Raw genomic sequence first — 23,039 nt, forward strand, 5'->3', positions numbered from 1 at the left:
GGCCCGCCAATCTAAAATCTACCAAACACGCGACGACACCAAACCAACGACCGAAACTCTGAGGCGAAGCGAGAGGCTTACCGAATAGCATACCAATTTTAGACTCTCGTGAAGAAGCAGAATACTCTTATTCGACGTCTTTTGTATCTTATCGACGACTGATGGAGCAATAAGGAGCGTGACGACTTCGACAGGTCCGTTTTCGCTGAGCAATCGGACCTAGAGCTCGACGATAGTCAAGGGGTCTCAAAGCTATCGGCAACTTACTGGTCGAGCCCTTGAGTTTGCACCTGCGCAGCTGTATTCTTCCGTCGAACCGGTGGCCGGCTTCAAAGCGAAGCGTCCACGCAGCCATGAGTTCGCCAGGCGCTGCCCAGGACGACGGCCCGACCGAGGACCTAGCTTCTGCCGCGCCAGCTCCGATTACCTCTGTGATCGAGGTGCCTGCAGAAGACGAGCCGAGCAAGCCCGACATGGAGATTGACGTCCAGGATATGGGCCAGAGGACGGACCCAACGCTGGGCACAGAGACGACCGAGAAGCCCCCGGTCGCGCCGCCGCCTGCCGCCCCCCGTCCGATCTTACAACGCAACGCCATGCAGCGAGTCAACCTCGACCCATCGAATCAGGGAGGCAGCTCTGCGACTCCAATATCACAGGCGCCGGCGCCACCCCTTCCCACAGACTCGCTCTCCCTGGCTCAGCTCCGCAAGATAGTCAACGAGGTGAACCGGCCTGAGCAGGCGGCCTACGACTTTGTCTATACCGACATGGGCCCGCACGCCGAAGAGATTGACGAATGGTTCCAGTACCAGTTCTGGCAGTGGGTGCGCCTCAGCTCCGCGCAAAAGGCGTTTGAGTGGCACTGGAACCAGGAGACGACCGATGGCGGTAGCAACGGCCACGAGGTGGCCTGGGAGGATGCGGACCACGACACCCGAACGAGGTTCGTGCAGGCGGCGATTGCGGGCGTGCAGTCGAATGACGCGGCGCTGCGCTCGGCGTCGATTGGAAAACTGGTGTATCTGGTGCTGGGCCGCTGGGGAGACACGGCTATGCCCAACACGGCGGCGCCCGAAGACGAAGAGGGAAAAGACGGTGATGGCGCCACACGGAGCAAGGGACCCGGCAAGTCAATTGCAAGTAACATGCAGCTGCAGGCGATCAAGGCCGGTGTCGAATGCCTTGCATCCCTGGAGGGCTTGCCGGTCGTGTGGGAAGCATTGAGACATGCATTTGAGCTGCAGTGGTCTGGAGATGCACCGCTCCCCCAAACCGGCGGCCAGGGCAATCCCCAGGAGCCGCAGGATGAGCTGATGCATCTGATGACCATTATGTACATTGCACTGCAAGAGGTTCTTAGCGACCCCGAAGACATGTCCGCCTCGTACGGGAAGCTTCTGCAGTTGCAGCCGCCCCTCACTGAATTCATGATGACGGCAACGGTAAAATTGAGATGGGACGAGCAAAACATTCTCCCGCAAACGCAAATACTACTGCTCTTCTGGAAGTCTATCCTGCTCGTGTTTGGCGGCACCAAGGACCTGCAAAGAGTTAAAAAAGCCACCAGCGAGCTAAGCGAGAACCAAGAGAAACAGACGATTACTGCCTCGCCGCTAGACTATCACGTCTTTCGCCAAGAAATTACCTCCAAATATCCGGCGTATGTCCCTCCGCGACCTGCAATCCCGCTCGAAGACGAAAACACTTCCCTTCTTCCCCCGCTTCCTCAACATACCAGCAGAAACAACGGCTCCAATGGCATCCTTCCTGCGCCGTCCAACTCACAAAATGGCGGCGCCAGTATCTTACACCAACCAGTACACATTGCTACCCCAGCGCCATCCCCGCCGCCATCGCCGGGTGTCGGAGGTAAGGGCGGCAAGAAGCAGAACTACCAGACGAACCAAAACTTCCCATTCATGTACCCGCCGCTTGACGCCACAAGTAATAGCGCTGGCGGCAAGGGACTCGCGGCGCTCGATAACACAATCAACCGTCGGTGGGAAGGCAGCGATATTCCCGCGTCTATCCTGGAGGCGGGCGAGCTGTTCTCTACGAGAGTGCGAATGACGAGGGCCACCAGGCAGCTGTGGGACGAAAGAGAGGGATTCCTCAAGTTCGAGCGAGGGTGGGAGCCCGATAAAGATGAAGACGATGATATTGAAGAGCTGGACCTCAGCGAGCTCACTGAAGAAGAAAGAGAGCTGATTAAAGAGGTCAAGGGTGCGGATAAGGAGATGCGCAAACCAGCTGCGCCGGCAGAGGCTGTTGATTACGGTCCTCGGAAGGAGGAGATGAGCGGCCGAGATAAAAAGCGTCTAGAGGCGGTAGAGAGCTTCTACGTGAGTCTGCCATTACCTGGTGACAAATTGATGCTAACCGCAATGCAGCACCAAGCTTTGCCTCATCTACAATCTCTGGTTATTGTTTTGCTGCGACCAGTCTTTGCCAATGTTGCGGCCATCGTACAGCAGCAGGGGCCACAAGGCCCGCATATGAACCAAGGCATGCCAGGTCGCAACGGACCAGGCATGAACGGTGGGCCTAACGCTGATAACGGAAAGCCAGACGCGGAGGCCCCGGAGCTGTCACCTGAGGAGGTGGATGCGGCTAGAACCAGAGAGGTTACAACCAAGGCCATGTCGGGGATCCTGGTTCTACTGCTAAAGTGGCTGAGACTCTCGCGTGAGTATGACAAACCAGCGAGAGTGAACCTTGCGCTAATGCCGAATAGATGTTTTGCGATTTGAGTACTTTACTCAGCTGTTGTTGGACTCCAACTATGTACCACTGGTGCTCAAGCTATTCGCCCACCAGGATGTACAACAGGTTATAGACAGCAAAATGGATCGCCTAGAGAACAGGTCTGTCTAGTCATTTCTTGACATCCTCCTCTATTATTAATGTGTGTCACAGTTTCTTCCAATTTTGCAATCTACGGTCTCGGTTTAAAGATAGGACAGATAGCGATCTGGATCATGAAGAAGAGGGCGAAGAAGGCGAAGAGCAGCACAACGATGCACGCGAGCCAGAAATTGAGGCGGAAGAAAGCGACGATAGTGCAGCCCCGCCGCCGATCAAGAGACGACGGTCCCCGCCAGCAGAGGCGGCACAGAGCGAACAGACGGCCGAGCCGGCGAGCCTGTCGGCCGATGAAGACGGCGGCAACAGGGGCATGCGGCCCGAGTTTGACGAGCTCGGCTGCGCAGTCAACGGCCTGCCCATGGAGCCGATTACCGACTTTTCGTGGCGCAACTTTTTCTCGCTTATCAACTACCTGCGGGTGATGCAAAAGATTTGCAAGGGCAAGGCGCACCGCAACCTGCTCCTCGTGCAGTACAAGTCGTCGACGATTCTCCGCAAGTCGCTGCGGATCCCGCAGCCGGAGCTGCACCTGTACACGCTCAAGCTGTTCAAGAACCAGGTGCCGTACTGCGGCCGCAAGTGGCGCCAGAGCAACATGCGCGTCATCACGGCCGTGTACCTGCACTGCCGGCCGGAGCTGCGCGACGAGTGGCTCGCGGGCAGCGACATTGACGCCGAGGTCGACTCGGCGCTGCCGCTCGAGCAGGCGCTGCGCGGCCTGACGCACTGGTTCAACGTCCGCCGGTACCCGGACAAGACGCTCGGCGACGTGCTGCCGACCACGGCGGCCGAGTACAGGGAGAGCCAGCAGAAGCAGCACAGTGGGAAAATGACTCAGCAAGACTTTTTCGCCCGGGAGCTGGAGAAGCTGGAGCTGGACTGGACGGAGATGAATGGCGATGATGGGATGAGCGAGATGGAGAATTGGTAGCGAATTAAAAAGACAGCGACAACAACGAATAAGAGACAGTTTTTTACAAGTCGGAGAAGAAGAAGGCATCAGCGTGGATTTGTTGATAGTAATTGTTTGTGAACATGATTATTATTAACACCTATTGATTAAAAAAATGCATGTATAAGAGCGCCGTGAGGGGGTATCGTCCTGTGTAACCCGATCCAATCTATGTATGTGCCGCCGAACAAAAAGTCAAAAGTCTGTACCCAAATCTTGAACATGTGCGTGTGTGTGCAATTCAATCATGAATATTTTTTCTTTTCATGCTCATGGGCGGTCATAGATGCCGTCATCATAATGATGGCTCTGGGCCGGATAGCGAGGCGGCATCGTGAGATGCGACGGCGGCTCCGTGCGGTGCGGCTCGTGCGGGCTGTCGTACGGGTTATCCGCCGGGTACGGCAGCGTGGATGTGGTGTTTGCATTGTGCGCGCCGGCGTTTCTGTGGTGTTGCTGGTAGTAATCGTCACCCGCGTGGCCATAGTGGTCGCCAGCATGTGTGTACGAGTCACCCGTGGCGTGGGTGTACGGGTTGCCGGCTTGAGTGTAGGTGTAGGTCGCCGGAGCCTCAATGGGGCTGACACCGTCGTCAGTGTGACCAGTCACCATCGGGCCGTGCGTCGTCGGGGAGGTGACGTTGCCGTAGCCGGTTTCATACTTGTTGTACGGCGGCTGCTGCTCGTGGCCGACGGCGGTAGCTTCCGAGTCGCGGTTGTTGCTGTTGGCCATGTCGATGGGCTGGGCGTGCGCGGGGAGGTTGTTGGGGTCGTCGTGCTGCGGCACGGCCTGCTGCCCGCGGCTGCGACGGCCACCAAAGACGCGGCCGAGGAAGCCGGTCGGACGGCTCTGCTGCGACTCCGGCTCGTAGGCGCCGCCCATGGCGGGCTGGTAGTTGTTGTAGGGGTTCTCGGCGTAGGGCATCTGCATCTGGGGCGGCGAGTTGGCGAGGCGCTTCTCGCGCTGGTGGTGGCGGCCGAGGGCGAGCTCGACAAGGATGGAAAAGATGTAGAAGAAGCTAGGGATGAACCGTGTCAGCGGACTGTTTTAAACCAAAGAGCTTGGGGTTCAGGTCAGACTTACATGGCGATAATGGCAATGGCCAGACAGGCCGTCTCGAGCTTGCACGCCGTGCGGTAGCTCGGGATCTTGGTGAAGCCGCCGCCGGCATTCAGCGTGTCGTCGGCCTTGCCTTTTCCAAAGACGGTGCTGACCTCGTCGCCGCTGCAGCTCCCCGCGCCGCCCTTGTTGGCCACGGCGACGAAGATGTAGGCGGAGAGAAGGGCAAAGTCGATGCACATGGCGACAAAGGCCGTCAGGGTGCGGCCGGCGAGGCAGCAGAGGAGGAGGAGGCCCAGGAGCGCGTAGGCGACGGCGATGCCCACGATGCCCTCGACGGCGCGGACGTTGGTCGGCGTGGCGAGGTTGTGGTTGGACAGGGCGGCGAGAAAGTAGGAATAGATGCCGAGGATGATGACGGCGCAGAGGAGCTGGACGGAGCGGATGAGCCACTGGACCGTCTTGAGGCCGAGCGAGGTGCCTCTTGGCATGGTGGGCGGTTGTGGTGTTGTTCACGGGATTGGTGTTTGAGGTTGTGGTGGATATCGATGCAGAGAGTATCAGATGCAAACGGTTGTAAAGATGCTGGTTGAAGATGCTGACGATGATGATGTGTAGATGAATAACGTTTAATCGAGATTAAGATTAGGACAAAAGGGAAATAAGAAACAAAAAACGTCACGCATTAATGCCAAGGGTAAGCAAACGGGACGGGGTTCAAAGGTGAATATATTCTGAGTGGCCTGCTCGGGGTCGCTTACTCGAAGCAGTAAGCATGTTGCGAGGCGTTTTACTGGCCGGAAGCTGCACTGTCACTGCACTGCACTGCCCTGTAACCGGTGGCCGGGCCAGCTGTGGATCGTCATGATCCCTGCGTTCTACAGTGGCGGGTGGGTTGACGTAGATTGGTGTACTCTGAATCCGAAATCCGAGCTTTGCTATTTTTACTGGTAGCGATTCATCAGCAGCGCGATTGAAAAAAAAAGTCGTTTTAACAGCACTTCGAAAATTCACAAGCAATATTATACTCGAGACCTTCAACTAGGAAAACTTACTCGACCGATGAGAGTCCCGTTCTTGAAGCCTGATATCGAGGCCGACATGTTTCGCCATGTTGCTATTTCTGGACTGAACGATGACGACGACATGTGGGGGTAGAGCTTTCGCTGCAGCGTCCGCAAACCGCTGGAAACGCACTGGAACAGAACCCCGAAAGAAAACGAGCCCTGGCCACTCAGAGGCTGGTGGTGGCTTTGACTGGCACCAGGCTACGTCCTGCGTGGCTGGGTTTGGTGGCTGAGTACGCGGATAAAGCGGGGCGCCTCATTGACGACCATCGACAGCTTGACAGCCTTGAACGTTTCGTAGACGCACCAGCCTAACGTACCCACTACAAGAAAGGGTAGATGGTACTACACATCGGAAGATGACGTTTCAAGGTAGATAGATGCCTTTGAGATCATTCCCCCGGGGCTCAATCGTAGACTCGTTGTAGAGGAACGATTACCTGCAGCTACTCGCTACTCTTGAAACAATCTCCCTCTTGAAAAGAAAAAAGAAAATAGATACAAAAGTAGAAGCAACGGGTCGAGAGGTGGAGATTCAGGTATCAAATGTTTGTTTTTACATCTCTCAAATATAGGCAGTCTTTTTTTCAACTCAAATATCGACCTCATTGACCTCATCGACCTCGACCTGTCCATCACCATTCAGTACGGCAAGCACCTTTTGCGCGTCTATTTTGCTATACTCCCTAGTGCGAGGCGCAATACGGCCCTGAGCCAAGGTCATGGGAGTACGCCCCCGATAATCCGCCTTGTGCGGATCCGCGCCAGCCAAGAGCAAGGCCTCAACCGCCTCGTGCGCTGTATAACTGTCGCTGCTCACTGCGTGGTGAAGGGCAGTCCGGCCACTTCTATCCACCGCGTCCACGCTCACCTTTGCCACTTCCACGAGGAACGGAATCGCGACGGTATTACCAGTGGTAGCAGCAGCATATAGCGCTGTCCTTCCGTTTGCATCTGCCTCGTCGGGAATATCTCCTTCAGCCCACAGCTCCATCAAAGCATCGACGTCCTCCAGAGGCGGCCGCATCGCCACCATTTGCCGAAACCTCGCAAGTCTGTACCACTCCTCTCCAACGATCAACCCGTCTTTGGCCAGGTAGTCGAGACATTCGTCATGCCCACCAGCGGCTATCATTGCAATCAAGGACGGCGTAACTTTGAATTCCTCTGGCCTCCAATTTCGAATCATTTCCACCATCCAGGGACGGCACGCCGCTGTGGCCAGGACGCGTTCGGTCAGGGCAATGCCGTCCCCGGCTGTGGTGACAAGCACACTTAAAACGGCGTCAACACCTGCAGGCGCACCTTCTAGCAAGTCGAGAATGAAGCTTTCGCTCGGTCTGGCCAGTGAGTCTGCACAATATGGGAGCAACCGCAATATTGCCCAGTCGAGATTGCCTGTATCTTCAACGGCTATTCGCAGCGCCGCAACGGCGAGCTCAGCTACTTCACTGGCCCCCAAGTTGCCAGCACTCGGCGAAGGCTCCACCGTCGTAGCCATTGTGCCAGCGTGCTTTCCCAGGAGCCATTCCAGAGTATCGCTGCACATATCAGCTGCAGCGAGAACAAGGCGGGGAGTGATGAATTGCACAGCATCGTCACCCTGCATCAAAGTTTCCATTACAGTCTGTCCATGAATATAATTCCTCGCTGCGGCTTCAAGCAGCGCTGCCTTCGACACCAAGATCCCATCGCTTAGCTCCATTAGCCATAGGAATGTTTCTCCGTCGCAATATTCTGCTCCGTCTGCGAGCAGGTTGGCATCAATGACACTGCTTTTGTCGGTGCAGTGGTCAAGAATTTGTGCCATCATGCGTTTCCGTTCTTTTGGGTTCGATTCAAAGTCATCGTCCCATGCGATCAGAAGTATTCGAACAAGACGACGAGCCACCTGAACTGTGCATCTCGGCAGCCTGAGGAAAGCAGGAATGATCCCGGGATCGTCTTCTCTATCCAATAACTCATCTTGCAGTTGCTCGTCGCGGTACAAAGATTCTCCTACAATATCCATCACCACTTCACACACGGCGTCACTAGCTTTCCGATTGCGAATGGCCTCCCTCATCAAGTCTCGCAAACATCTTCTGGACAATATTGAAGAAGTGTTTTCAGCGTCTCCGCATCTCCATACCAAAAAAAATCTTTGAGCACATCCTGTGTTATATTTGCGCAAGGTGCGTCGAGCTCCTGCAAGGCGTTTCGCACAATTTGTCTGCTGTCTTGCTGCCGCAGAGCCGAAGGGAACAGTGGCGGCTCGAGGAGAATGCCTTGTCTCTTTTTCTCAACAATCAGCTGCAGTGCTCTGTTGCGGGTAGAATCGTGGCTCAGTAGGGTCTGCAACATGTCTTGGTTCAGAAATCTCTCGTCTTCCTGCTTCTCGTCCGGAAGCAAGTTAAACAGCAGTGCCGTAGCCTTCCTCCCGCAGTGAACAATAGTTTCGTTAGTCAATGCTTCTAGAACCTTGTCCGGCGTGCTTATGTCGACAAGCGTAGACACCAACGTGTAGAAGTGGTCTGCGAGTCCTTCTTTAGCAACGCTTTGAAGGACTGTGGTAGTGTTTTCGCAGTGTGATGTGAATCTCTGCAACGGTGACGCTCCGTTCATCAACAGCAACGAGAGAACATCCTTATTATGGGTCATCGCAGCTGTCAGTAGCGGTGGTAACACTGCTGAAGAGCACACATTGGCATTGACATCAGCGCCTCTGGAGATGAGCAATTCTGCAACCACGTTCTCCCTGGCGTGAATCGATGCATTCAGCGCTGAGCCATACTTCGCACTGTACTCGTTTACGTCAACAGCTTCATCGTCTAGCATTTTGCCAACAACAGTGGAAAGTCCGAGATAGGCAGCTACTGCTAGATCTGTCCAGCCAAAGAATGTCTGCTGGGCCCAGACCTGGCAGTATACCGCACCCCAGATTTTCAAAGGCTGTTCTGAGGTCTTGCAGAGACGGCGTGCCCTCTGCATCCAGCATTGCTTAGCAAAAGCATATTGCCTCTCGAAATGTTTCGCCCAATGCCTTGCAGCATATTCCAGGAGTGGATATTCTCGGGTCGAAAGGAGCGGAAGAAGTCGTGATGCGAGCTCCGGAAGAAGAAGGTATTTTATGCAGCAGCCAGACATCAACGCATGAGAAAAACTAGCATCGGCGAAACGACCTCCCCACTTCGTGTCCGGCGAGCCTGGCTCAGTTTTCTGAACAAGGTATTCTTGCGCTGTCAAATGGATAAAAGACAGTCTATCGTCATAAATGCCGAGAATAAACCCGGAAAAGTTCTTGACAACTGTCCCGAAGCCAGTTTTCCAGCATCCTGCCTCCAACTCCGCATGTGTCTCGAAGCCATCATTTTCCAAAGCCAGCGTAAGCGCATAATTGGCCTCCTCCACGGATAACGGCTTAACTGCAGCGAGAACGATCCGAAGAAGGGTGCTTGTGATTCTTTCATTTGTAGTCTTGTTCAAAATCTTCTCATATGCGTCAGAAACTTGAGTTGGTACTTCAGCAAGTAGCGCGTCAACGTCACGTCGCCGGCTGTATTGGCTCGGATCTGTCTTCATAATGCGCATGGTCAGATGAAGCCACAAGTAAGTTTTTGTCCCCTTTGACTTGAGAGTATCCGCTATTTTCTCTCGGTCGGCATCATTGAACTCGCTTGCGAAGCTCTCCATCTCTACATCAATCACGAGGCCAATGTCATGGCTTATTTCTGTATGCCTTTCGTCGGCATCAAAGCGAAAGTACTCCGTTCGTTTTGACATTGGGCGGAAAGATCTCTCAACATCACCATACGCTCTGCTGGTAATCAGGAACTTGAGATTTGTCCTCGCAGCTGAAGGGCCATCGTCGTAGAAGCTGTCGAGCTTACGGATGAGCTGATCCCGATCTTGCTTGTTGCATTCGTCCAGGGCATCCAAAACGCAAATTATGTCGCCGCAAGTCGTTTTGTCCGCACAGGTGACTAGAGCGCCCCAGAGGTCTTCAAAGCCAATAGTCAAGCTACCCCCGCTTCGTTCAAAAGCTGGCAGTGGATGCTCAATCAAGTCACTCGTAGATTCGTGGCAGAACAGTTGATGAAGAAGAGCGGATAAGGCAGTGGTTGTCTTGGCACGCTGCACATCGTCATCTTTGAAGAAGAAATAGCACACAGTGGCTACCGAGTTTGTGATTGTCGATGATCCAGTATTGATAGTGGTGGTGGTGTTCTTTAAATATCCGTCTTTGATGAGAGTTCGCGCCAGCACGGATTTGCCGCATCCAGGGCCTGCTGTCAACCAGAAAACACCAGAGTCTGAAGCATCACGCCAAGTCGAAAAGGTTTCGTCCGCAAAGAACCACTCGCAGGTCCCTTTAACCGAATCGGGGTTAAATTCCATGCCACCCTTGTAATTACCGGCAGCGGAGTGGAGCGCTCGTAGGAATTCCATCTCTGCATTCTTCTGTCTATCGTCCTTCATCGTCTTGAGGATGCTGTTCTCTGTGTTGCCGATCTGCTCCAGCGTTTTGTTATGAGCAGCAAGGGTCTGCACCATCTCTTCGCGTTGCAAAGGCGCGATGTTTGCGACGCATCTGTCGCTGAGCTTGACAATATGTGCTTCTTTGCCACTCCAATCACTGTCTCCAGCGACCTTTTGCCAGGCTCGCGAGAGCTTTTTCTCTGACAAGTGGCAAACCGCGCGCACTTGATACTCCAGCATGTAGGAGTAAACATTCGACAGTGGCTCAAGGAGAATTTTGTAGTGCTCTGATGAGATGGATCGCAGACACACATTTTCATAGTTTCTCCAGTATACCTGAAGATCGCCAATAGTTGTAAAACCTTTGACCATGGCCACGTTGTTTGCAAATCCACCGCTCAGAAGCTAAGTAAACGTTAGACGATTAAAGGAAACCAAGATCAGAAGCGACGTTGCGTGGAAAAGTTTCATACTGGGATAAATACTGAGACCGTTGACCAGGCGAGCGCTGCATATGGCTGCGAGCTCAGAGATTGTTTCACTACGCCATCCGCCAAAGCCAGAAGTTTGACGAGCTTTTCGAGCTGATCAGAAACTTTGCGGTCTTTGCTGCGTACTGAGAACTTCCACTGCGCTTTCTCTCGGCGGTCCTGCAAAGACTTGACCAGCGCACGCACCGATTGCGGGTTCGCCAGAACGCCAGACCGGCCACCGTCAACAGCCTCGACGTGTTTCTCGTAGTCCTTTACAAGCTCAGGCTCCCTCTCGGACAGCGTTCGATATGCGCGTGCCCACAAGTCCTCAGAGACACTTGCGGGATCCTCTGGCGCTGAAACCGCCGGACTTGTTGGACTCGCGGCGTTGGGCTCGGTGCGTTGGGCTGCTGGCTCCTGAACAGAGAGCTCCACGACGGCTGGCGCGTTGGCCACATGCTGGGTGCGATCAGGTTGGGGCTCAGACGAAGCCGTCGCAAAATCGTTCTGATGGCGGTCGCGCCGAATTAAACGGCGTATGGCTTTCCTCATTTTGAGACTGATTTTGTGTGTGATGCCATGTTGCTACGTGAGGCTGGACGCACCCCCGCACCAGTATTGGCTTGCATATGTAGGCTGACTCTAGAGCCTTTCGGCGCCTAGCAGCCATTGTCGTCGCTCCCATGGCGTCGTTCGTACAGCGCTCAGTCATGGCGAAAAAGTTCGTTTCAGCATATTGAAATTCGAGTTGTAGATAGTGGGGAGAGGCGATGCCTCATGTCAACAAAGAGCGGTCCCACGCCGTGGCTATTGTTGCCTTGAGAATAAAAGAGAGAGGAAGAGAAACGGCACTTCTCGCGCAGCGCAAGATTCTTGGGCATAAACTGCAAACGTCGCAGAGCATAAATGCCCTGGTTTGCGGGAGCGTTTTCGAGTGTCTTCGGATAGTGCGCGAAGCCGTGCACTTATTCTAAATTCTACACCGAACGAAAAAGGTGGCTTCAGTTTTCAGCAAGAAATATACGCAAGTACCTCTTCGGCAAAAATTGGCTTGAAAGTGACTTTGTGGCCATTGGCTGCTTGCCTCAGTAGAGGCGTACAGCTGTCGCGTGCCTCTTGGCAAGCGGATCGCCACAGCCAAGTATAACACTGGGGGGGAGCGGCTGCCAAGTCGGTAACTGCCTCAGTATTCACCGAGGTGTGCCTTGGCGGTCGCGTGCATCTCGTCAACAACTGCCTATATTTCTACGGTTCGGTATTGCATTTGAATTACGAATCCCAGAAGGCGGGATCCCCTTTCTTCAGCTCGCCTCACTCTTCAGGCCTAGAACAATGAAAAACAAAAAACAGCTGCGGGAACGGGCGCGTCGGGCAAGGCGGGCTGAGTCGGTCGCCGGAACCCTGCCAATCACGCAAGACATGCGTGCCCCATGGACTCTGTCCGAAGTCGAGCCAGTTGAAACTTTGGGGGGGTGTAGTGCAATCTTCGGCGTGTCCAGAGGTTCGAGACGGGTCCTTCTGGGGCGGAGCCAAGCAGAAGAGAAGAATCCAAAGAAAGAAACTGGTTCTTCTGCGACGGATTGTGGGCGCCGCGCTGATGACAGGATGGGGAGGACTGCCCTGAGGGGATCTGAGGCATAAAGGGACGATCCCACGTGGGCGATCCAAGATGGATGAATGGCTCCTCTGGGGCAATTTGTGGCCCTTGGCCATTTTGCCAAGCTTTAAGCTTAAAAAGTCCGTATTGGTGGCGCATTCGCTAGTGCCACTTCCGGGGACGACCAGCACGACCAGTTGCAGAAGCGTCGAGTTTTGGTTACTGGTCGACTGGTAAACCGGGGTCGCCAACCGCCACCGTTGCCTATCGCATGAAATCCTTGGGCGGCGGGCTGCCCCTTCGGTGTCCGTTTTCTGAAAAGCGGTAGGGGCCATCTCAGCCTGTCATGTCGTGCACATGCGACAGACTTCTCGTTATGGAGTTTGGCTATCGAAACGCCACACGGGCTCCAGCATGGGTCGTCGCATGCGCCCGTGTAAGCTTGCTCTGAGTATAAGAGAAAATCGATTCCCAGAGCTAAAGACTTTTTGTTCCTTCCCGTGTCAATCAGGCTACTCCTCCTCACCCTCCTTTCCCAAGTCTACTCCTCTGGTCTCCGAGCTGGAACCAATCACCCGTCAAAATGGTTCTTCACGAGTACACTTATGTCTTTGCCATTGGCACCTGCTTTGCCCTTCTCGAGGCTTTCAACAACGGTGCCAGTACGCTATGCCCCTGCTAAAATCTCAACCTTGGCGCTTTACTAACAGCCTTTCTTTCAGATGATGTTGCCAACGCTTGGGCGACCAGTGTCTCCTCCCGATCCATCTCATACAGAGCCGCCATGGTTCTCTGCCTGGTCTTTGAAATGCTTGGTGCGGTCGCCGTCGGTGCCCGCAGCGCCACCACCATCAAGAACGGCATCATCCCCGTCGCTGCCTTCCAGAACGACGCTGGCGTGCAGCTCCTCGCCTTCGCCTGCGCCTCGGCCGGTGCCTCCATGTGGGTGATGTGGTGCACGCGCCACTCTGCCCACGTCTCGTCCACCTACTCGCTCATCTCGTCGCTTGCTGGTGTCGGTGTCGCTACTGTCGGCGCCGGCGGCGTCCAGTGGGGATGGAACAAGGGCTCTGGTCTCGGTGCCATCTTTGCCGGTCTGGCCATGGCCCCTGCCATCTCCGCCGTCTTCGCCGCCGTCATCTTCATGCTCATTAAGCTCACTGTCCACAAGCGCAAGAATCCTGTCCCCTGGGCTGTCTGGACCTCTCCCTTCTTCTTCCTCATTGCCGGCACCGTCTGCACCCTCTCCATTGTCTACAAGGGCTCTCCCCGCCTGGGTCTCTCCAAGAAGCCCGCCTGGTACATCATTGCTGTCACCCTTGGCGTTGGCTTCGGTCTGTTTGTCATGTCTGCCCTCTTCTTCGTGCCCTACGTCCACGCCAAGGTTGTCAAGAAGGACTACACTCTGCGCATCTGGCACGTCGTCTATGGCCCCATGCTCTTCTGGCGCCCTGCTCCCGCGGATGCCGAGAAGGCCCGCGTCCCCAACTATGCCGTTGTCCAGCACGACACTCCCGAGACTGAGAGCGAGTCTGACGTCCGCCCTCCCAGCGACAACCTCAAGGGCCAGGACGAGGCCATCTTTGCCAGCAAGGAAGTCGACAGACCTGCCAACAAGAAGTTGATCCTGGCTGAGTGCAACCAGGAGGGTTACCAGAGACTGATGGCTGAGGCTCTCGAGGCTCACCACGCCAGACTCCGTCAGGGACGCGGCCCTCTTGGCTGGGCCATGCGCACCCTGCACAACAACCGCATGGGTGCCGGTTCCATCCACGAGACTGCCAACCTCATCGCTCTCTGCAAGCGTGTCCCTGCCATGATTGTCGCTGCTCTCCTCTACGGTGCTCACTATGACATCCACACTGCTCAGGTTGGTATTGAGGGTACTCCCGAGGGCCAGCGCATGGCTCGCGTCTACGATCACGCCAAGAAGTACCCCAACGAAGTCGAGTTCCTGTACTCTTTTGTCCAGATCATCACTGCCTGCACTGCTTCTTTCGCTCACGGTGCCAACGATGTCGGCAACGCCGTCGGTGTCTGGGCTGTCATGTACGCTGCTTGGTCCACTGGCAAGGCTGCTGGCGCCAAAGCTCCCGTCCCTCTGTGGCAGATTGCCGTCATTGCCCTCACCATCTGCTTCGGCTTCATCACCTATGGCTACAACATCATGAAGGTCATGGGCAACAAGATCACCTACCACTCTCCCAGCCGTGGTTCCTCCATGGAGCTGGGCGCTGCCATCACCGTCCTCATCTTCTCTCAGTACTCTCTCCCCGTTTCCACCTCCATGTGCATCACTGGCGCCACCGTCGGTGTCGGTCTGTGCAACGGCACTCTCAAGGCTGTCAACTGGAAGCGTGTCTTCCTCCTGGTTTTCTCGTGGTTCATGACCATTCCCATTGCCGGTCTCATCGGTGGCTGCTTGATGGGCATCTTGCTCAACGCTCCCCACTTTGGCAGCACCCGATAGATGTGATGTTTGTTTCCTTTTCTGGCTCATTGTACACGGAGTTGATGATTTGTTTTTTTTAAATACCAAAAGATGGATTAGATTGTTACATATTACGCACACATAATATTACAAAGCATGATTTCAAGATCACTCCTCCGTCTGCCCCCGTTGACGATTCATCTGTGCCGCCATTTTTCTCTTTAGAGGCGGAATGGCATTCACCAGTCTCAATCCGCCACGCATGGCCATCATAGCGAGCCAGCCCGTAACTCCTGGCTTGTAAATCGCATCGTCTTTGTTAAACCTCTCGAGCGACTTTTCGACCCGCTCCCATGCATACGAGTGCATCTGCCCCTCGTAATTTGCGATCGCATCCACGATGCCAAGCTCGTCCTTGGCGACGCGCACCAGATGATCGCCAAGGATGCGGGCGTCCAGCAGGGCCGTGTTGGCGCCGACGCCGAGACCAGGCGTCATGGTGTGGATCGCGTCGCCAAGGAGCGTGACATTCGTGCTCGTCCACGGCGCGAGCCGCTCCGTGGTGCGGATATTCAGCGCAAAGCTCGTGCTCGGGTCCGACAGCGCAAACAGCCGCTTCAGATGCGGATGCCACGAGGCCGTCTGCTGAAGTAAAAAGGCGTGGATCGCATCGCCGTCCATGGTCGTGATGCCGGCCGGGACGCGGTCGCCGTGCGCGCCGAAGCCGAGCAGGATGTAGTCGCGCGTGTTGTCAAAGTGCGCGCCGGGCCAGGCGCGGAGCAGCGCTGCGTCGGTGCCGCCGATGCTGCTGGCCGTGGGCTTGTGCGCGTCGTCCCACGGAAATTCCATGACGTGGATGATGGTGCTGTCGCCACGGGGCGCCTGCACCATGGTCACGCCGCGCAGCATCTGCGGCGTCAGCAGCGCTCTCGTCTCTTCGTTGAGCGGCGCCTTGGTGCCGAGTCCATACAGGCCGGATTCTTTAATCACGGCATGGGGTAGGTATTGCTTCCTCGTGGGCGAATTGGTGCCTTCAGCCCCGACAAGCATATCTCCAATCTCGGAGCTACCGTCTTTGAAATGCGCTGTGACGGTGCCGTCTTCTTCATTCTGCGCATAGTGCGAAAAGTGCTTATCAAACTGCACATGGTCCTCCAGCCCGGTGAGGAGCAGCTGCCGGAGCGTCATGCGGCTCACCGAGTACTCGGCCGCCACGCCGTCGGCCGAGGCGCGGCTGAAGCCGTCGATGCTGATCAGCTCGTCGAGCTGCTCGGTGAGCATGTTGAAGTAGTCGGGCGTCGCGGCGGCCGTCTGCTGGAAGATGGTGAAGAGCTCCGGCGGGATGCAGGCGGCGAGGCTGCGCGCACCTTCGGGCGATATGCCCACGCGATACCCCTGCAGGCCGTCGCTGCGCGTGCGGTCGCGCTCAAAGACGGCAAAAGAAACATTGGTGTTGGACTTTTTCAATAAGTGCGCCAGGGCGAGGCCGCCGGTGCCAGCGCCGATGATGAGGACGCGGAGTGTCATGAGTAAAATTGATTAGAAATTGTGCAAAAGACTTGGTGTGCAAGTTTCTGATGATGAGTCGCAAGTCAAAGAGACTAAAGGAGACGAGGCGATTTATATGCTTTTCAACAAAAGACTTGTTTCTTCCTATTCTTCACGACGCCCCGGCCTGAGACGGAGCTGGTGATCCACTTGTCGCCGCTCATCGCCGCTAAATCGCAAAGCTAGCCCGAAAGGGAGCCGTCGCCGCACGCTGTCGCGGCCAGAAGCCTTCTCAGCCCTACGTAATCTTCCGCTTCTTTTCTTCTTGTTTCCCGGGGTTTTTTTTTTTCCATTCATCTTCGATCTGACTCATTTTACTGTAGTGGTTGCGAAATCAGATGACGACGACTACACGTACTCACTTGAAATAGTTCCTTCAGGAGCTGCTGCAGTTTGGCACGTACCGAGCGAATTGTCACACCAGGATATACAAGTAGCTGCGAGCGTGCCCAACGGCAATCAAATCGGCTAATAAAATAATTAAATAAATTCACAGTATCCTAAACCGTGTGACTCTCTTCAAGCTCCCGCTCCCACACCTCCCCACCCTCTCAAAGACCTCCGTCTGCCACCGCAGCGCATTCGCCGGCCTCTGCTATCAATGCTCAAGCAAACGAGTCGGCCGCTACCGCGATCCATATAAGCCACAGGATCAGCGTGTAAAACGTAACCATAGCGAGGAAATCTTTGCCCCATTGAACATGAGGCGGTGCTGTCCATACCAGGGTCCAGTGTAGAAGCACATTCATCGAGATCATCTCTAATACGCGCCCTGTATAACTATGTAAGTCCAAACAGCGAAGGTGCAAGTCAAACTATACGTACTAGACGTTTGGATACTCAGATCCTCGTATGCGTAAGCGATGGAAACGATCAAGACTACCATTGCGCCAAATGCAGCGTCTGTAATATGGCGATCCCTGGTGTCAGCCGCAAATCCATCAAGATCGATCTCGTGTAGTACTGACAGCGGTAGAACACTCCGGCTGCAGACCGCCGCCATTCCAGGTGCTCGTCCTCGTGCACCGAGTTCAGCAAGTATTGGCCAAGGGGGGGTGCCGAACAGGTTTTCAAAGAGAGAAACCTTGGCGTTTTGCATATCCGAGCCACGACCGTGCTTCCAGCGAAAGGCTAGTTTCTCGGCTCGATCGGGTGGGATGTCATGATTGGAGATGAGCGTTTCGGTCAGGTATTCACGGACCCGCTTCGGCCCAGCTGACCGGTCGGGCAAATGCGCGCCATCTTGGTTGGTAAGATGCAGGTAGTCTGTTTGTGTTTGGTTGAGTTTGGTGACAATGGCAGTATGCGTGGTGGTCCATATTGAATGGAAAGGTTTCGTCACGTAGGCTGCGTCTAGGTCGCACCTGCCAGTTACGTTCGACGGCAGCTGCAGGTTAGGTGAACTTTCATGAAGAACGATAATTTTTGGTACAGATACGTATGCATTATAATATGAATATTGGCGATAGCCTAACTCCTGTTGTATTGAAGAATTGCCTGACTACGAAGGAAGGAAGAAGAAGCTATCTAGGTTTTGCTAGGCAGCCACCCCGTAAAGCGGTGGACGTGAGTCCGGCCAGCCACTGGTGCTTGCAACATTAATAAAAGAAAAGAAGAAGAATGTTAGATTTGCCTTGTAACTTTCTGATTCGTATTTCCTTCTTTTTTCCATCTCTTGGATAGGAGCGCATTATAATTCTCATTATATTGTTGATAGTGTCGCTCGCTAAGAATAGGAGCCTATTGCTCGTAATCAGGTGTCGGGTAGGTCCGAGCAAGGATCGAGGTACTCCAAAAAAAAAGAAGAAAACATCCTTGCTCTGATCATCCCCTAAAGTCTCTCCTTTTAGATGTCGCACGGAGTGTAATTGTATTTAAAAGCTGATACAAGCTACAAAACGTAACCGGTTCAGTCGCGGTCGGTAGAGTGGTGAAGCTCCCGCGGGCTGAGAAAGCAGCACCGCTCAAGGCAAATGCAAGGCGGCCTAGTCGAGTCTATTAAAATACGTGATGCCGCTCACAAGTGAACCCCGTAGCAATTAGATTTGCCTATCGTACCAAGCTGGCAAGTGCAAAAAAGTTCCAACAGCATGAGGTGCTGCACCGGAACTTTCCAGTATCAAAGCATGATGAACGTGCAGCTTAGCACATACGAGGTTTAAACCAAAATTATATATATTATAAGCGAGGGCAAGATAGCTTCGAAGGGTCATTTACAATTTAATAATCCATTAAATACATTCACGCTTAGCTTTCAATCAGACCGTTCAAGCAAGAAATGCATCAAGAGTAAGCCGCGCTGCGCCTCAACGTGCGATGTGACGACATGTCATTATAGCACATGGAAAAGGGAACAAAGAAAAGAACTACATGCTCTCAGAGTAGCCAGATAGTTAACATGGAAATCTGGTTTCCAATAAGGCGCATGTCACTTCGTCCCCGGCAGGCGCCTAGTTTGGGGATCCATCACAGGTCGCCTGTCAACATGTGGGTGTAAGATCAGTGAATTTTCTCAGTAGGATATTCCGGAACCTATTCCCCGGATGCGCAACTAGTCGTCCCGACGCCGGCCGTATCCGAGCTTCCAGCGTTACATTGACGGCATGAACGGTGTTGCATCCTTGCGTTGGGTGAAGCAAGTTTCGCTGATCTCGACGGCGCTAACTCCCGACTGCAATAGTCTCATCTGATAAAACTGCCTATGTTTGTCGCAGATGTAATCAATTAAAGACATGGCCTGTTGGCCACGTTCCCTCCCTGTCCATGAACGACTCGTCAAGCGACTGGGCCGCGGGGGGCCGCGGCTTGCACCCCATAAGAACCGTCGGAAATTCGACGAAAACTGGAAATTATACATCAGCTCGGTCGCCAAAATGGACAGACTAGCGAAACAAAATAGACATGGTGCGCTGTGGGTATAACGCCATTCAATGCAGTGGCCCTGTCACTGCGGCAGTGCAATGCTGCTGATGGTCTCTGTCTCGCAAGGCAACGGGAAACCATGACTAGCGCAGTAGCCGACAGTTGGACTCGTCGATAGCGTATTACTGCATCATTTACAGGAGAAGACGCTATCAGGCTTGCCACGTTTTATTCGAGTCGTCTAGATTAGTCTCAGCACGTGCGAATGTACCAGTAGGCCTAGTGAGCGTTTTGCTCCATTTCCAAAGTCTTCGGAGCCACCGATAGCCCAATATTTGACACGGAAAAGATTAACACGGCTGCAGAACCAGACTTGTCCTCACGAACCTGTCCCGGATCACTTTCATTGCGCGCCAATGACGATGGAGCTTTGGCGCACGAGGCGGAGATCGCTCCAGCGAGGACAACGCCAAGGGCCGCTGTGGGGGGCGCTAAGGCAAGCGTACAGGATAACCTTATGGCAAAGGCTAATGAGCTCAAAAGGCCCCTGTAATCTGCCCGCTACAGGTCTGTCTGGCCAACTGCTGTATCGCCCCGTTCTGGCCCAGCCCACCCACCAGTGCCACCACACCCACTTCTTCTTCCCACATCACCACTTCCAGCCGCAATGCAAACAAAAGGCCTCTGCTCTTCTCCTTCAATTCTGGATTCATTCTCCATCTCCACTCCCCCAGATATCATGCCGCACTAGCAATGTCGGCCAAATGGGGTCGTGGCGCACACACGTGGTTGGCTTCCGTGATGGTGAAAGGGCTGGCGAGCTGAGTTGCCTTGCATGTCCTGGCAGACCCCCATCCCCAGAGCACGCAACACAATCAGCGCAGCGACAGCGCGGGACAACTAAATTGCAGGAAAATTCGGTTCTCACTCCACCTGCAACACTCGGCCTATCGGAGAATGACGCTATTTGGGAGAGCATCCACCGGCCAAGACTGCTTCAACGTCCTGCGCCTGTCAACGTGCTGATCCTTGCTACACCGAGCCTCCAGTAACCGACTTTCCATGGCTGTTTGTTCCTAGCTAGCCTTTGCTAGCTCGCATATTCGTTAGCTCCGTACGACATCCGGCTCAGGGCCCTGCGAAAAGGTTGGTCGTCATCGCCAAGGCGACAGCTTTCCCACGCATATAAGCTGCGCCTCTCCTCTACTTTCCGAGCTCTGTTTCTCGAGCTTTGTCACCTTTGGTCGAAGCCTTGACTGAGAGAAGCCAATCTCCATCTCTCTACTTGTTCAATTGAGAGCTTCTTTTGCCATGCTTGCCAAGCTCAACACGGCCGCCGCCCTCGTCGCGGCCGCCGCCATCACCCAGGTGTCTGCCCAGACCTACCAGCGCCTCGGAGGCTGCCCTGATCTCGGCTGCGTCCTGCCTCCCGATCAGAGCGACTTCCTCCCCGGCCAGCTGTTTGATCTCCGTGTCGAGGTCCACGCCCCCGTCAACGGCTCCGAGGCTGCCCACGACGGCAAGCCCGACGAAAAGTTCAAGGTCACCATCACCAAGGAGGGCGGGCAGCCCAAGGACTTTGCTCAGGCCTTCAAGATTGCCGAGCCTCAGCTCGAGAAGTGGAAGTTCAAGTGGTACGAGGACCTCTACGCCGAGGACGCCAAGACACCCTCGGTTGTCAATGTCGCCGCCAAGGCCTACCGCAGCATTGCCCTCTACGAGCCTGGCAACTACAAAGTCGTCCTCGACTACTACAATGGCAGCAAGACCACTGCCAACTGGGTTGTCCGCGACATCTCCAAGGAGCGCAAGGCCAAGAATGTCATTTTCTTCATTGGTGATGGCATGACCACCAACATGGTAAGTGGTAGCAGACCTGGCGCGCAACGGCGCAGAGCTAACACGCGCCTCAGATCACCGCTGCCCGTCTGCTGGGACACAAGAGCATCAACGGAAAGTACCAGTCCGTCCTCAAGATGGATCAGTTCCCCGTCCTTGGTCACCAGATGACCCACTCCCTCGACTCCTACATTACCGACTCTGCCAACTCTGCTTCTGCTCTCTACAGTGGTCACAAGAGCACCGTCAACGCCATGGGGTAAGTTTGCTTCGCATGCATCAAAAGACACAGAGCTAACAATCCCAGTGTCCACGCTGACTCTTCCCCCGACGCCTTTGACGACCCCAAGGTTGAGACCATTGTCGAAATCTTCCAGCGTGTTTGGGTAAGCGTCATGTAGCAGTTTTCTATAACGCGCAATGCTAACATGCTCAGGGTGGTGCTTGGGGTGCCGTTTCTACCGCCTTCCTTGCCGATGCTACTCCCATTGCCCTCACTGGTCACACCCGCAAGCGTGCCGAGTACGGTGCTCTCATTGACCAGGCTCTCAATGGTGTCACCAACTTCACCTGGACTGCCAACAACGGTCCCGATGTCTTCTTTGGCGGCGGTGCCGAGCAGTTCTACCCCGGCAAGGGCTCGTACCAGGGCAAGGACTACTACCAGGAGTTTGCCAAGAAGGGCTACTCGGTCAGCCTGAACAACACTGCTCTCCAGGCTGCTGACAACAGCCAGCGCGCTCTCGGTGTCTTTTGCCAGAGCACCCTTCCCGTCTGGCTCGACCGTAACGTGTACAAGGACAACATCAAGAACCTCAAGAACGACCCCACTGGCAAGAACAGCTCCGCCACCGACATTCCCGGTCTCAAGGAAATGTCCGTCAAGGCCGTCGAGATTCTCGCCACGCGCGGCAAGGACAAGGGCTTCTTCCTCATGTCCGAGGGCGCTTCCATTGACAAGCAGATGCACACTCTCGACTACGACCGTGCCCTGGGTGAGCTTCTCGAGATGGACGATGCCATCAGCGCCACCATCAAGAAGCTTGAGGAGCTCGGCATCCGTGACGAGACTCTTGTCCTCGTCTCCGCTGACCACGGTCACGGCTTCGAGTAAGTCGACCCCATCCCACTGAGCAGTACCAATCTCTAATCCATCGCAGTGTCTACGGTTCTGCCGATACCAAGTACCTGAAGGAGGCGCCTGACCAGCGCGGCAAGCGCCGTGCCATTGGCACCTACGAGAAGTCTGGTCTTTCTCAGTACCACAAGGCCGACGGCCTCACTTACGGCACCGGCGCCAACTTCCCTACCAACTGGGAGCCCCGTTACGCCATTGCCGGTGGTGTCGCCGCCCACCCCGATATCCGCGAGAACTTTAGCGTCCACAAGAAGGGTCCTCGCAACCCAACCGTCAAAATTGGCGACGAGTACTATGCCAACCCTAGCGACAGCCCCGATGGCTTCGTCGTCAACGGTACCTTCCACACCGACGAGGCTGTCGGTGTGCACTCGCTGACCGATGTCCCCGTCTACGCCTGGGGTCCCTGCCAGGACATCTTTGGCGGCACCTACGGCAATGTCGACGTCTTTTACAAGATTGCCACCTGCCTGGGTCTGGCCCGCCACCAGCCCGGCACCCCTCCCCGTCCTGGCACACCCGGTGGCAACAACACCAGCACTGTCAAGCCCACGGGCTCGTCCACCGCCACGGTCCCTGCTGGTAACAGCAGCCCGCCTGCCTGTGTCGTCCCTCACCCCAGCCCGTAAGGGATGAGTATATATGAGATGAAATGAGAGAAGAATGTGGTTTTGGTGCTTGCCGAGATTTCATTCAATTGTACATATTTTACGAAAAAGAAGAACACTTGGGTGTATCAATAGGGGT

General features: G+C 54.8%; 7 protein-coding genes across 7 annotated transcripts; 3 read left to right on the forward strand and 4 right to left on the reverse strand.

The window, feature by feature from the left end:
- Positions 1-353: 353 nt before the first annotated feature.
- On the forward strand, positions 354-3,799 carry LMH87_004432 (uncharacterized protein; the record flags this gene model as incomplete). Its single annotated transcript, XM_056195647.1, has 4 exons — positions 354-2,345; positions 2,394-2,688; positions 2,738-2,867; positions 2,920-3,799. The coding sequence occupies 4 exons, from the start codon at positions 354-356 to the stop codon at positions 3,797-3,799; spliced, it is 3,297 nt and encodes a 1,098-aa protein (XP_056049255.1).
- Positions 3,800-4,090: 291 nt separating this feature from the next.
- On the reverse strand, positions 4,091-5,370 carry LMH87_004433 (uncharacterized protein; the record flags this gene model as incomplete). The annotated part of the gene is made up of 3 exons (XM_056195648.1): positions 4,091-4,400; positions 4,482-4,838; positions 4,904-5,370. 3 exons carry the CDS (start codon positions 5,368-5,370, stop codon positions 4,091-4,093), a joined length of 1,134 nt encoding a protein of 377 aa, XP_056049256.1.
- A 1,168-nt stretch (positions 5,371-6,538) lies between these two features.
- LMH87_004434 (uncharacterized protein) lies at positions 6,539-11,429 on the reverse strand (the record flags this gene model as incomplete). Its single annotated transcript, XM_056195649.1, has 3 exons — positions 6,539-7,979; positions 8,078-10,809; positions 10,878-11,429. The coding sequence occupies 3 exons, from the start codon at positions 11,427-11,429 to the stop codon at positions 6,539-6,541; spliced, it is 4,725 nt and encodes a 1,574-aa protein (XP_056049257.1).
- Positions 11,430-12,850: 1,421 nt separating this feature from the next.
- Positions 12,851-14,944, forward strand: LMH87_004435 (uncharacterized protein; the record flags this gene model as incomplete). The annotated part of the gene is made up of 3 exons (XM_056195650.1): positions 12,851-12,910; positions 12,986-13,136; positions 13,197-14,944. 3 exons carry the CDS (start codon positions 12,851-12,853, stop codon positions 14,942-14,944), a joined length of 1,959 nt encoding a protein of 652 aa, XP_056049258.1.
- A 129-nt stretch (positions 14,945-15,073) lies between these two features.
- Positions 15,074-16,432, reverse strand: LMH87_004436 (uncharacterized protein; the record flags this gene model as incomplete). Its single annotated transcript, XM_056195651.1, has 1 exon — positions 15,074-16,432. One exon carries the CDS (start codon positions 16,430-16,432, stop codon positions 15,074-15,076), a length of 1,359 nt encoding a protein of 452 aa, XP_056049259.1.
- Positions 16,433-17,058: 626 nt separating this feature from the next.
- Positions 17,059-17,339, reverse strand: LMH87_004437 (uncharacterized protein; the record flags this gene model as incomplete). Its single annotated transcript, XM_056195652.1, has 2 exons — positions 17,059-17,225; positions 17,279-17,339. The coding sequence occupies 2 exons, from the start codon at positions 17,337-17,339 to the stop codon at positions 17,059-17,061; spliced, it is 228 nt and encodes a 75-aa protein (XP_056049260.1).
- Positions 17,340-20,626: 3,287 nt separating this feature from the next.
- LMH87_004438 (uncharacterized protein) lies at positions 20,627-22,921 on the forward strand (the record flags this gene model as incomplete). The annotated part of the gene is made up of 5 exons (XM_056195655.1): positions 20,627-21,175; positions 21,229-21,413; positions 21,462-21,540; positions 21,591-22,264; positions 22,315-22,921. 5 exons carry the CDS (start codon positions 20,627-20,629, stop codon positions 22,919-22,921), a joined length of 2,094 nt encoding a protein of 697 aa, XP_056049261.1.
- Positions 22,922-23,039: the final 118 nt, after the last annotated feature.

This window comes from Akanthomyces muscarius, chromosome 2 (genome assembly GCF_028009165.1).
Source record: "Akanthomyces muscarius strain Ve6 chromosome 2, whole genome shotgun sequence".
Classification (NCBI taxonomy): Eukaryota; Fungi; Ascomycota; class Sordariomycetes; order Hypocreales; family Cordycipitaceae; genus Akanthomyces; species Akanthomyces muscarius.